Here is a 13,784-nt window from a genome sequence, read left to right as displayed (position 1 = left end):
TACGTTTGCACTCCTCGAATTCGGCCTGGGCCAGCACCTTCTTCAAGCTGGGCACTTTGGGTGCAAGCTTTTGGTGTGCACACTAAGCACGGATCATTGTGGCAGGACACGACGATGTGCATCAAGCTGGTGGGGGTACAAGCGGCCCAAGACGCATTGTCGTTTTTCTATTGTGTAGTGTTTAAAGACGGTGATAGGAAACTCAAAGGAAATCAAGCTGGTGGGTGACACTAGAATATGATCCTGTCAGAGCAAAACAAGATGCTCACTTCTGCGCAGTTGGGTTATCGCCTATTACAGGCATGCAGTACACTTCCATTGACACTACACCACGCAAGCTGTGACACAGATAGATGAATATGCTTATCACAATAGGGTTGGCGGCGATAGCTGTGAATGTAGCTTGTGAGGTTTGGAGATCTGCACATGACAAGGGCAGTTGAGCACTGCAGGGAAGTTGCTGCAACAGGCGCCTACTATTCTCAATTATGTCTCGCGTATTTTCTTGCTTACATGGAATCTAGTGGACGGAAAACATATCATGATCGCAGTTTCGCGAAGACTGAACATTAGAGTAGAGAGATAGTGTTTTCCAAGAACATATCAACCGGTAGAAAAAATGCATAACTGCATTGGGTCCTTCTTTGTGTTCTTTATCACAAACGTTGGTGCCTGGAACTCGTACGAAACAGGATCATATCGATGAAGTTCAACCGTAAATACACTAAAGGGCATCATCAAAGGCATAAAAAACATGAAAAAGACGATCATATCAATAAATCAGTTGACATATAAATCTGTGTTTGATATGTCAATTACGATGTATCAATAAATAAGTCGTTAGTCGCCACAATGTTTCATTTTTCATGTACCTTCACCTGTGTCCATGTTCCTAGCAATGTTCACGCATTGCAGATCAACAACCAACTACCCAATGCTGTCACTTTAACAGATTTCACAAGCAATTAGACGAAGTATGTTTTTAGTGTATCACCAAGCATTTTCTTTCAATAGTGAGATGGAGCAATAAAAATCAGTGTTATGGACATGCAACATGGCTATAAAAACTCACGCTAGAGAACACAAGGGCCTTGGCATCAGGGTCATCAGCCTTTATCTCCAGAATTGTCTCTACGATGCCACCTATCTTGGTGGTGTGGCTGCCCTGGAACAAGTCACATTCTCTATGAACCATAGCACAAGTAGAGTCACTGCCAAGGAAAATAAAATAGATAAGCATGGAAATTTGCTTCAAATTCCCTCAACACGAACCAAGCCAAGAATGTGAGGTTGATAATGTTGAACACCATAAAATGTGAAATAATTTTCAACGCTGTAATCTCTACCATCTTCACTAAATGGTCAACAGTAAACACATAGACATATGAAGTGTTCCAGCATGGTATGCCTGAAATATAGCATGAAATCTACAAATATTGCAGCAGCACAATAACAATGATAAAAAAAATTACAGAAGTGTATGCCAATATGACCAACTCATACATGAGAGACAGCGAAGCTGTGTAAGCTAGTTCGTACACCCTTTGAAAATATATGAAAGGTCTGTTTTACTACTGCCCACCCAAAACTACACAAATGGCTTTTCCTAAGTGCGGTGCAATTCCTTCTCAAATGCTTGACTATATAGCCGAGCTAAGTACTTCTATAGCATCTGATACATGTTCCTCTCTTCTGCACAGAGCTTCTACCAAAACCGGCATCTAGCTGCAAATTCCAAAAGCCTTGTAGGGCTGCTTTGCAGACTGATGCTAGTGATTATTCATCACCAATGCTGGTGTTCACCTGCACACTCTCACTGACGTCCTAGCCATACAAATGCTCCCATGCAGGCTACATTGCTGGCTGATCTGTGGCTGATATTTGGTACCGTCGACTTCCAACGTGGCGCTGGTAATATGCAACATGAGAATAAATAAACTATGGATTACCGGCCAAAATAAACTGTGCAAATAAGTTGTTGCCTATTCGAGTGAGATACACGCAAGGTAACTTTAATTTTATAATCATTAATAATGATGTTCCAAAGAGATTATATGGTTAGCTGTTCTTCTATTCACACTTGATACCGATCACACTACCGGCCTTCATTAACCCTTTCGCTGTCACGAACGTACCGGTACGTCATCCCGCTCCCGCCCCACAGTGTCACTGATGTACCGGTACGTTCTCTATCGTGCGTTCAAACTTACGCGCCTGAGCGCAAAGCTGGCGCTCCTAGATCGGCCACGCCATCTGTTGACTCTTTCTACAAGTTCGTATATTCGCCTCGACCTGTGTTAGTCCATGTATTGAAGAGTACGGTGTGACTGCCACTCCCCACTTTCTCTTTGCTGAGTGGCGCGGTGGCTCCGCGTTCGCTGGATCATGCGTCGCGCGCGTGAAGTTACGGGTTCAAGGGTTGTTCAGCCATCTCCGCTGGTTTGAAGGTTTTTATTTTTCTTCTGTTGGTGTGCCTGCTACGGCGCGTCAAGTTCAGGCGCAGGTGCCGTTGCCTCTCCGAAAAGGGTGACTCGATTGCTGCTTTCGCTCTCTCGCCGCACCCTCGCTTCCGACTTGCAGCAGTAAACGTAAAGCTCTTTGAACTTTGCTTTAGCCTTTTTCCATCTCCCTCCGTCTTCTTGATCACGCGAGGTCACATTTCTCTCCATTGTGCGGACGACTGAATTCACATCCTCCCTACGCGCGGTTACTTTTGGATGGCTCAGCACGCGGGACCTTCGTCTGCTCATTGGAGCGGTGGCTCAATTCCGATTCAGATTACGAGCCGAGCTCGGATTCGGACTCGGACAGAATCGCATGCGAGGAAGAGGGTTCCGCATCGTCAGATTCGGATGTTAAACGAATTTTATAGTCAGGCTGATGATGATGATGCTTACTAACAGCAGCTGCAGAACACTGAAATGTGCATATTGCATTGACTATGTTACTTGTATACCAATTATAATCAAAAATGAATTGCTATGTTCATTCCCTGTTATGCTCGTTCCCTGAAACCAAGCCGACACTGGGGGTGCGTCACGGCCAGAAAGGTCCGACAGCGAAAGGGTTAATGGCTCTCACCCCTGCACACAATACTGTCCTTAACAGCTTTACTGTAAGAGACAGACAAAAAAAGTCAGGACAATTTCTATGGATCTTGGTGAGATATGATAATCTAAAAAGGAGTAAGACGGCTCTTGCCCTATCTTGCTTTACACAGCACACTATCAGAATCACAGTAATGAAACACAGGAACATCGCCTCGCAAGATGCATGTAATGTGCTGTGGCTGTTGAGAGGACCCTAAGTGTAATAGTGTAAAGGGTTGCAAACACAGTGAGATTTGTAGGCCTTGAGGCGTGGCTCTTCACCTTTGTGTTTCTTCGTTTTACCCCATCCTTCTCAACGGCCCCATGAAGTGGTGCAAAGGCTTCGACTCCTTGTCTAGGGATCTTGGCTGGAAGAGAGCCATATTGTGCGAATACACTTTAGGTACACCTGATGTCAAAGGTGCAGACACTCAGGCACACTAGAGTGTGGTCTCATAAATCTTGAAGGCTGCAGAATCCATTGATACCCTTCTGGACGTTTTGTTTTATGCTTATTTTGTTGAACAGTAATTTTCACATTAAATTTCAATCATGGAAAAAAGGATTTCATATCTTCTGATGCTACCTTTAATGTGACCCATTAAAGTACATTCTGTGAAGCAGGAGTAAGGTCATACTGAAACTTTCTCTGTAGGGGTGTGCGAATACCGAATAGTAGATCTCGAATCAAATATCGAAAATTAGAAAATTTATCAATTCCGAAGTTTAGTGCTTACAAATTTCATGCAGGGAAACACGATGGCGCACATGCTTGGGAGTCTACTAACGTTACATAACAAAAATGTTGCAAGCTATCAGTAACTAAGGGACCAAAATGTACAATATTGTTGTGTTTCTAACGTAATAGGTACACTGATAACAAGACAATATTGGTTTTTAAACAAAGTCATAAAGAAGAGGAAATTGTAGTGCGTGGTATTAGAAGACTGTCCTGGTTGTTTCTGCCGACCAGTACTTTCGACCGCTGAGTTTCCAACATCACAACATTGGTGGAGATGCTGGAGCCTTTGACTTGATGCTCAGAACTCCTATAAGGTACCATACACCTAATAAGAGTAAGATCTACTCTTATTGGAAACCCAAATTGTAAGGGATCCGTATGCATATCCTAGACATCCTCATGCGTATCCTAGACAAGCAAGTTGCATTATTTTCGGAATGCTTTTCTTTCGCGCAGTGTGGTCAGTGATTCGGTCAAGTACCAGAAATGAGAAGTTCTTTGACAACATGAAGGCCTGGCGGGGAGCAACAATGGCCCACAAATTTTATGCATGTGCTTGTCCTATCTTAATCTGTGCGTAGAATTTTTAGTGAGCCCTCTCAGCAGTTATGGTAAACACGATCCTTAATGAGGTAGAGGCATGCCATGAGTCCCGGGGCCACAATGTTCTGTGCATGGGAGAGGTGATGTTCTCCCCCCCTTTCGATCTGCCACCAGCCCTCCCCTTGCTTTCACATTCAAGCTTTCCCTTTCATCCATGTTGCTGTTTCAGAGCCCAGCTCCTGAAACTTTTTGTTCCGTGAAAAAGGGAGGGGAAATTCGTGGAAAAATTCTGAGAATTCTGTAAATTTGTGAGAAAATTTTGGGAGGTTTAGAGCCCCCCCTCACCCCTGCTACACCAATGATGGCAAGAGCTGTGCGTTGATCTCTGATGCAATGGATCTAATGTTTGCACGAATCACCGGCTGCACTGGCACCATTTTGACCAAAAGGTTCGGTTCCATGTAAGGGCCACACATCATCAAAATCGTGAAAAAAAGTGCGGCCATTACATGGGTCCATACAGTATTTGCCCGGTTCTAACACAGCCTTGAATCAAACATGCACCCACTTTTTATGTGTCTAAAGTAGAAAACTAAGGCAGGAATGACATTAAAGCTCCTAAACAAAGTAGAAATCTAATGCGCACCCAATATTTTAGTAAGAAATGCTGTAGCACAATGGCGGCTGGTTACCTAAGTTCAGCTACACCACACAGTCGTCTTAAAGGAACACTAAAGGCAAATACTAAGTCGGCGTGGACTGTTTACATACCATTCACGAAACATTCCAATGCTTGTTTTATGCCAAGAAAAGACTTAGTTTACAAGCAAATTGCACCTAAAGGGTCCGAATACCTTTTTCAAATTCAAAACTCTCACCACCCAACCGAGGGAGTGGGGACGTTACATCATCATCACCATCATCTTCATCATCAATAACATCCTGTTTTATGTCCACTGCAGGATGAAGGCCTTTCCCTGCAATATCCAATTACCCCTGTCCTGCGCCAACGAATTCCAAATGGCGCCCGCAAGAAATCCTAATTTCACTGCTCCACCTAGTCTTCTGTCGTCCCAGATTGTGTTTCCCTTCTCTTAGTACCCATTCTGTAACCGTAATGGTCCAATGGTTATCAAACCGGTGCATTACAAGACCTGCCCAGCTCTATTTTCCTTTTTCTTGATGTCAATTAGAATATTGTCTATACCCGTTTGCTCTCTGATTCAAACCACTCTCTTTCTGTCTCTTAATGCTATGCCAAGCAATCTTCATTCCATCGCTGTTTGTGCGGTCCTTAACTTGTTCTCAAGCTTCTTTGTCAGTCTCCAAGTCGCTGCCCCATATGTCAGCACTGGTAAAATGCGCTGATTGTACACCTTCCTTTTCAATGATAATGGTAAGCTTCCAGTCAGGAGCTGGCAATGTCTGCCATATGTGATCCAACCAATATTATTCTTTTATGAATTTCCTTCTCATGATCAGGGTTCCCTGTGATTAATTGACCTAGGTAAACCTACTCCTTCACAGACTCTAGAGGCTGGCTGGTGATCCTGAACTCTTGTTCCTTTGCCCGGCTATTCATCATTATCTTTTTCTTCTGCATATTAATTTTCAACCCCACTCTCACACTCTCTCTGTTAAGGTCTCCAATCATTTATTGTAACTTGTCTGCATTGTTGCTGAATAGAACAATGTCATCGGCAAAGCGAACGTTGCTGAGATATCCACCATCGATCCTTACTCCTAGGCCTTTCCAGTTTAATAGCTTGAATACTTCTTCCAAGTACGCAATGAATAGCATTGGAGAGATTGTGTCTGCCTGTCTGACCCCTTTCTTTATACATGTGTTCCTGCTTTTCTTGTGTAGAATTAAGGTAGCTATAGAACCTCTGTAGATATTTTCCAAGTATTTACGCAAGTGTTCTGTACTCCTTGATTACGTAATGCCGCTGTGACTGTTGGTATCTCTACTGAATCAAATGCCTTTTCGTAATCTATGAAAACCATCTCATCATCATCATCATTATCATCACCGTCATCATCATCATCATCATTAGCCTGGTTACGCCCACTGCAGGGCAAAGGCCTCTCCCATATTTCTCCAACAACCCCGGTCATGTACTAATTGTGGCCATGCCGTCCCTGCAAACTTCTTAATCTCATCCACCCAACTAACTTTCTGCCGCCCCCTGCTACGCTTCCCTTGCCTTGGAATCCAGTCCGTAATCCTTAATGACCATCGGTTATCTTCCCTCCTCATTACATGTCCTGCCCATGCCCATTTCTTTTTCTTGATTTCAACTAAGATGTCATTTACTCGCGTTTGTTCCCTCACCCAATCTGCTCTTTTCTTATCCCTTAACATTACACCTATCATTCTTCTTTCCATAGCTCGTTGCGTCGTCCTCAATTTGAGTAGAACCCTTTTCGTAAGCCTCCAGGTTTCTGCCCCGTAGGTGAGTACTGGTAACACACAGCTATTATATACTTTTCTCTTGAGGGGTAATGGCAACCTGCTGTTCATGATCTGAGAATGCCGGCCAAACGCACCCCAGCCCATTCTTATTCTTCTGATTATTTCCGTCTCTTGATCCGGATGCGCCGTCGCTACCTGCCCTAAGTAGATGCATTCCCTTACCACTTCCAGTGCCTCGCTAACTATTGGAAATTGCTGTTCTCTTCCGAGATTGTTAAACCTTACTTAAGTTCTCTGCAGATTAATTTTTAGACCCACCCTTCCGCTTTGCCTCTCCAGGTGAGTGAGCATGCATGGCAATTGGTGCCCTGAGTTATTAAGCAAGCAAACTCATCAGCAAATCGCAAGTTACTAAGGTATTCTCCATAAACACTTATCCCCAATTCTTCCCAATCCAGGTCTCTGAATACCTCCTGTAAACACGCTGTGAATAGCATTGGAGAGATTGTATCTCCCTGCCTGACGCATTTCTTCATTGGGATTTTGTTGCTTTCTTTATGGAGGACTACGGTGGCTGTGGAGCCGCTATAGATATCTTTCAGTATTTTTACATACGGCTCGTCTACACGCTGATTCCGTAATGCCTCCATGATGGCTGAAAGCCATATAGAGAGGCTTATTATACTCTGTAAACTTCTCTATAGTCTGATTAATGACGTGTATGTGACCCATTGTAGGGCATACTTTCCTGAAGCCAGCCGGTTTCCTTGGTTGACTAAAGTCCAGTGTTGCCCTTATTCTATTGGAGATTATTTTGGTAAACATTTTATATAATACTGGGAGTAAGCTAATGGGCCTATAATTTTTTTATTCTTTCATGTCTCTCTTTTTGTGGATTAGTATAATGTTTGCATTCTTACAGTTTTCTGGGTCCTTGCAGTCAATAGACACTTCGTATAGAGACGCACCAGTTTTCCAAGCATTATGTCTCCTCCATCTTTGAGTAGGTCGACTGTTATTCCAGCTTCTCCTGCCGCTCTTCCTCGTTTCATGTCTTGCAAGGCCTTTCTGACCTCATTGCTAGTTATAGGAGGAGTTTCTGTATCCTGCTCATTACTGTTTCTAATTGAGGTATCCTGACTCCTCTGGGTACTGTACAGGTTGGTATAGAATTCTTCCGCTGCTTTTGCTATATCTTAGAGACTGCTGATGATATTACCCTGCTTATCTTTCAGTGCATACATCTTGGTTTGACCTATGCCAAAGTTTCTTTTTCACTGATTTCAGGCTGCGTCCATTTTTTACGGCTCCTTCAGTCTTTCTCACGTTATAGTTTCGAATATCACTTATTTTAACCTTGTTGATCAGTTTTGACAGTTCCGCAAATTCTGTCTTATCTCTTGCGTTGCACACTTTCATTCTTTGTTGTTTCTTTAGTAGGTCCTTCGCTACTTGGGAGAGCTTGCCTACTGGTTGCCTTGGTGCTTTGCCTCCCACTTCTATTGCTGCCTCTGAAGCCAGCCTAGTTATGTTTTCATTCATTACCTCTATCTCATCTTTATCTCTCTGTTCTAAGGCTGCATATTTGTTTGCAAGTACCAGCCTGAATTTGTCTGCTTTTACCCTTACTGCCTCTAGGTTGACCAGTTTCTTCTTGACCAATTTTACTCTTTGTCTCTTCAAATTAAAGTGGATCCTAGCCCTCACTAACCTATGATCACTGCACTTTACCCTACCTATCACTTCTACATCCTGCATTATGTCTACTTTCCTGCAATGCTTCTTGATTTTCCCGTTTTTGCGCCTACATGTATGACGATTCACAGTCGAGTAACAATAACAACCTGTTGCTTCTAATTATTCTATTATGTTAGTATTTTCGTGCTACGATTGGTTGGTTATGCAGAACAACACTGAAACTACTTCAGCTGAGATTTCTAGATGGACGGAATTTTTCTTGTTATTTGTTGTTATTTTTCTTGTTTTTCGTATTGACCACGAACTCAAGGTATACCCACCCTTCACACAGACTAAAATATATTTACTCACCTTTAGTCTTGTCACTGACTGAGTGGAACGCCCTTCCACCATTCAATGTCAACATTAAGGAATTATCTTCTTTCCAATCGGCTTTTATTTATTCATTCATTCATTCATTCATTCATTCATTCATTCATTCATTCATTCATTCATTCATTCATTCATTCATTCATTTATTTATTTATACAAGTACCTGCAGCACCACAAGGGCATTATTGCAGGGGGCTTTACTAAACTACCTTAATGAGCAAGCCTGCCATCCCAGCTGATCTTTTCTAAACTACCATGATATCCTGCTTGAGCACCCTACTACCTTTGATCACTGTCATATATTTGCGGCGTTATTCTAAATATTGTTGCAGTTCGATCTTCTGTTATTGCATTATATAATCATTACGCCATGCTACTACTAGATGCACTGTATCTTCTTAATGCTGAAAACAGTTATGTTTTTTATTTTGTGTTTTAATCTTCAAGCTTATAACCCCCCCTTTTGAAGTTTCTTGTTGTTATATAATCATTACGCCATGCTACTACTAGATGCACTGTATCTTCTTAATGCTGGAAACAGTTATGTTTTTTATTTTGTGTTTTAATCTTCAAGCTTATAACCCCCCTTCTGAAGTTTCTTGTTGTTGTTACCCCCCCCCCCCCAATGTAATGCCCTATTCTGGGCCCTTAGGGTAAATACATGAAATGAAATGAAATATACAGCAGCTAAGAACTGCAGACCACCTAATTATATTAGTGCTCACTGCAAAAGCCAAATGTTATTGCTCTGCTTGCTTTATGCAAACGTTGAGATACTCGGCACTTATCCTGAAGTCTGGTCAGGAAAATTTCTGCAACTTTTATGTGCATTCTGGCTGTAAACATTTTTTTTTTCCTAATTAGACTTTTACTTTCTTTTTGGCAGAGGTATAGTTGCATCCCAGTCACCATCAGTGCTTGTCTGCACATTGGAAAGACAACAGAACCACCTGCTTCTGTCACAACTTAAGTATAGTTTTGTTTGACATGTTTAATCACCATTTAGTCATTGCAGCCATTACACAAACACAGTCTAAAGAGCATTGCATAGTTCGACTTTCTAAAGTGCATAATTTGATTTTATACACTGGAGGAACTTTGTTGCTTTATTAACATGATTCGCCATGCGAATAAGAATGTGCTAGAACGACAGAAAGCTGAGCTAGTTGGTAAGGATTCATTATGCAAAATAGAAGTGAGGCGTGCAGACAGGACACAAGAGTAGAGAAGTGTTCGTGTTGTCCACTTCTCTACTCTTGTGTCCTGTCTGCACGCCTCACTTATATTTTGCATAAGAATGTGCTAACAAGGTGTTCACTAGACTCAGAAGCATGAGAAGTCTTTGCACCAGAAGCATCACTGCATAAAGTTAGCTTTGCCACAGTACAGTATGTTATGCGAGGAAGCATATTAAATGCGGAAAGGTTCGAATACAAATATGTGTGCGTGCGTGCGTGCGTGCGCGCGCGCGCGTGTGTGTGTGTGTGTGTGTGTGTGTGTGTGTGTGTGTGTGTGTGTGCGCGCGTGCAATAGACTCAATTGTAGACGCAATCAAGCCAGCCAAACCATTTGCTTCAGCTGATACAATAGCGACCAGAAAAGCTCCCAGCCAACCATGTGCGGCGTCAAATCTGCAGAGCATGAGTGCTCTGACTTTGATGCAAAGCGGCTTCTCAAGATGCAAATTGATCTCAAGGTTGATAATTCAGTTATACACAAGCGAGTTTGTGAGGGAATAATCCAAGTTCTGTGGTCTCCATTTGACATTCAAAATAACATCAACTGAAGTATATGGGTGCCGGCATAACATGATTAGTTCATGTCAGCACGGCACAGCACAACAATTAGCTAACCTGGCTTGATAGCAATCAAAAGTGTGCCGTGTGATACCCATATCAGACTCCCGCCCTTAATTGTACTCATCTTTTTCAGCCTCCAGCCTCGATATACGTGCCGACTCATTGGACAGGTTAACTGCTGCAAGTTCTCAATCAATTGACACTCTCGAATGAATTGAGAGTGCCCTCACTCCCCAGGTGTCCTATCCACTGCCCATTTTCTTTCCTTGCATTTTTATTTTTTAATATTTCCACGCGATCTCATCTTCCTCACAATGTTCATCTGCTGAGACAAACGGTGCTCCTTGCGCAAGACTAGCCATGTTGTTGATGTGGTTTCAAATTACTGTTGTAATTCATCGGTATAATTTGTGTACCTAACATGTAGAGGAGTGCGCATAAAAGGATAAGATGAACGCCCAAAAACTGGACCGCCAAAGGGGACTTGACCTTTGCCGAGAGCACAACTGTGTAGAATGTGCTAAAGTCGGGCGGAAACTCTCCAGGCCTGTCTCTTACCTGGTTAATCTTTCCCGAACGCTTCCTTCCAAGCGTCCAATGCGATTGCTTTGCCGGCAGGTAAACCATGTCTCCTCACAACTGAGATGTCAATCAGTCTCATATACATGCAGCCCTTAACTCGACCCATGCCATGACGATTACACTGATTTCCCGTATGACAAGTCATTGCTCCTACAGTCAAAGGCTATTCTGTGCTGATTTTATACTCCTGGCCACTGGTATGTTAGTAAAAAGTTATACAAAGTTAAGTGCACATGCCTCTTAAGCTTCCTTGAGAGACCTCTGCACACTGTTAATTGGCTAGAATAGCAGCTTGGGCTTGTTGGTTTTCCATCCTGCTGTTAACAGTGCAAAATGTAGACAAGAGACGAGACAAGAAGACACCATAAGCGCTGTTTTTTTTTTGTCTTCTTGTCTCGTCTCTTGTCTACATTTTGCGCTGTTAACAGCAGGCTATTAATTGGGAAGCCTGCAACAACATCGCCATAGACTTTGTGTGCTAATTCCATGACATACAATGAGCTTTTGCTGACGGAATAAGTAAGACGTCAGAACAGTTCACAATGCATTCCATGAATTAAAGGCACAAAAGCAATATATGTGCCCTTGTAAACTCATTTTTCCATTATAAGCTTAAATAAATATCCTCATTTTGAAGCTATAAAGATGGACACACTGCAACAAACTCACTCCAGGCAGACCTTTCCTGCTCTTTACTTTGCAATAGCACTGACGAAGTTATTGAGGTGCAATCACGGTGCCATGTAAACACAGCACTGGTATAACCCGCTGCATCTACAGTAACGGCTGCCCTCACCACCTGTGTTGCCTCTCCATGCTAAGGACAATCCGTTCTGTGCGTTCCTTTATTTTAAAGACTTATTTTAAACCACCCGCGCCTTCAGACGTCACGTGGGTGTTGAATCATGTGACTTCCAGTTAGCTATTGGCATTTGTTTTTCTTCTCCCTTCTGCTTCTCTCAACATCAAGTGTGTGCCGAAAACTGTCTCCCACAATGCAGGGTCACAGTGGCCAGACAAGATGAGGCACGCACCTTGAGGGAAAACCTGGACTGTGGGGCCGATGGCGGAGTGGTCTGGACATAGAAGACATCCCCCTGAGCGCAGCTGCTTCTGCAGACGGCACACAACAGGCTGCCACTGCGCATGGAGGATGGAGTGCTGCACACCATCTTGATGCAGTCCAGGCAGAAGTTGTGGCCACACTGCATCACACTCCAACGGGTGCCCAGTTCATTCCGGCAAATGGGGCACGGCTCAGGGTTGCACTCACCCGCCCTGTGGCTGCCAGCCTGTGGCAGCAAGGAGACAAGCACAGGTGCAAGTTTTGAAAGCCATCAGTGCATGGGATACAGAATTTCAAGCTCAAGCTCATCTGAAATTAGGAAAAAAAACATGATCTTGGCTCAACCCAGAGAACTGGAACATTACATTACTTTCACACCAAAACAAAACTGAAAAGAAAAATATTACATTCTTTAATTTGAATTTACTTCTCTACAGCTTTTCCTCAAGCATTGTACACACTTGGGAAACAACTGTCGCCATGTTTCCAGCCTTTCTCCTTTCTTTGTCACCCTGCTGATTGATGTTCAGGTGTCATGCACATGTTAGAGCAATCAGCAGGCTTTCCTCGTCTCTGTCAACAAATCTCACTCACTCAACTGTGCTGTTGATATCAACGCAATTGTTTGAGTCAATGAACATTAGTACATACATAGCATGAATATGCACAGTGAACAAATTGCAAAGAAAAATATTTGTGGATCCCATGCGCCCTGGGAAATGGTTTAAGTGAAGCTCTCATTGCTGTTTATGAAGATTGCAGTTCTTGTTTAGTGACTATTTGCAACTACAGAGGACACAACCACATTTGACACATTTTCACAGGGAAATGCCTCACATAACATAAACTTGCAGTGCTTGAACATGATGATGATGGAATGACGAGAAAGTAATGACGACAATGGTGTGACAGCAGCACAACAACTGTATGATGATGATGAAATGACAAAGACATAATGACAATAGTACGATGCCAGCTGCACAATGATCATAGAATGACCACAATGGCATGATGACAATGTTATGATGATGACAACATGGTGACTGTAGACGACGACAGAATGACAACTGCTTGATAATAATGGAATGACAACGGCATGATTATGATGGCATGACAACAAAGGAATGATGACAGCGGCGTGATGACTAACAACACAGTAACGACAGAGTGAAGACAGCGGAATGACGACGAAGAAATGAAGGCAATAAAAGGAAGACAATAGTGTGAAATGAGTGTCTTAGCACTGAAGCTCACGTTTGTGCTGACGTACAATGTCTGTCGGCCTGGGCCACCTCTGTTTGCACTCCAGTTAAACTTCACTAATGAAGTCAGTAAAATCAGCCATTTTTTTCACTATATGAAAATTTTGCCAGTGAAATTCGACCTTTCGTGCAAGGTACAGTCACCGCCAGCTTATTTTTAAAATATTTTTCAATATTTTTATTAATTTTTATTTATTTATTATTTTTTTAAAGGT

At 42.7% G+C, this 13,784-nt stretch overlaps 1 protein-coding gene across 7 annotated transcripts in view; it reads right to left on the bottom strand.

The window, feature by feature from the left end:
- LOC135916679 (E3 ubiquitin-protein ligase SHPRH) overlaps window positions 1-13,784 on the bottom strand; it is a 375,022-nt gene that overhangs the window by 47,216 nt on the left and 314,022 nt on the right. For 6 of the 7 annotated variants that reach the window (XM_065450123.2, XM_065450124.2, XM_065450125.2 and 3 more), the window contains exons 19-20: window positions 12,276-12,533; window positions 1,073-1,165 (exon numbers count right to left, since the gene is read on the bottom strand). In XM_065450123.2, coding sequence (XP_065306195.2) covers window positions 1,073-1,165; window positions 12,276-12,533 — 351 coding nt within the window. Of the gene's footprint in view, window positions 1-1,072; window positions 1,166-3,370; window positions 3,458-12,275; window positions 12,534-13,784 lie in introns of those variants that run through there. The other variant, XM_065450127.2, reaches the window with a different exon arrangement.

Source organism: Dermacentor albipictus, chromosome 5 (assembly GCF_038994185.2).
Source record: "Dermacentor albipictus isolate Rhodes 1998 colony chromosome 5, USDA_Dalb.pri_finalv2, whole genome shotgun sequence".
Lineage (NCBI taxonomy): Eukaryota > Metazoa > Arthropoda > Arachnida > Ixodida > Ixodidae > Dermacentor > Dermacentor albipictus.
The sequence above is the reverse complement of the archived record's forward strand: the minus strand, read 5'-3'. Positions and strand labels throughout refer to the sequence as shown.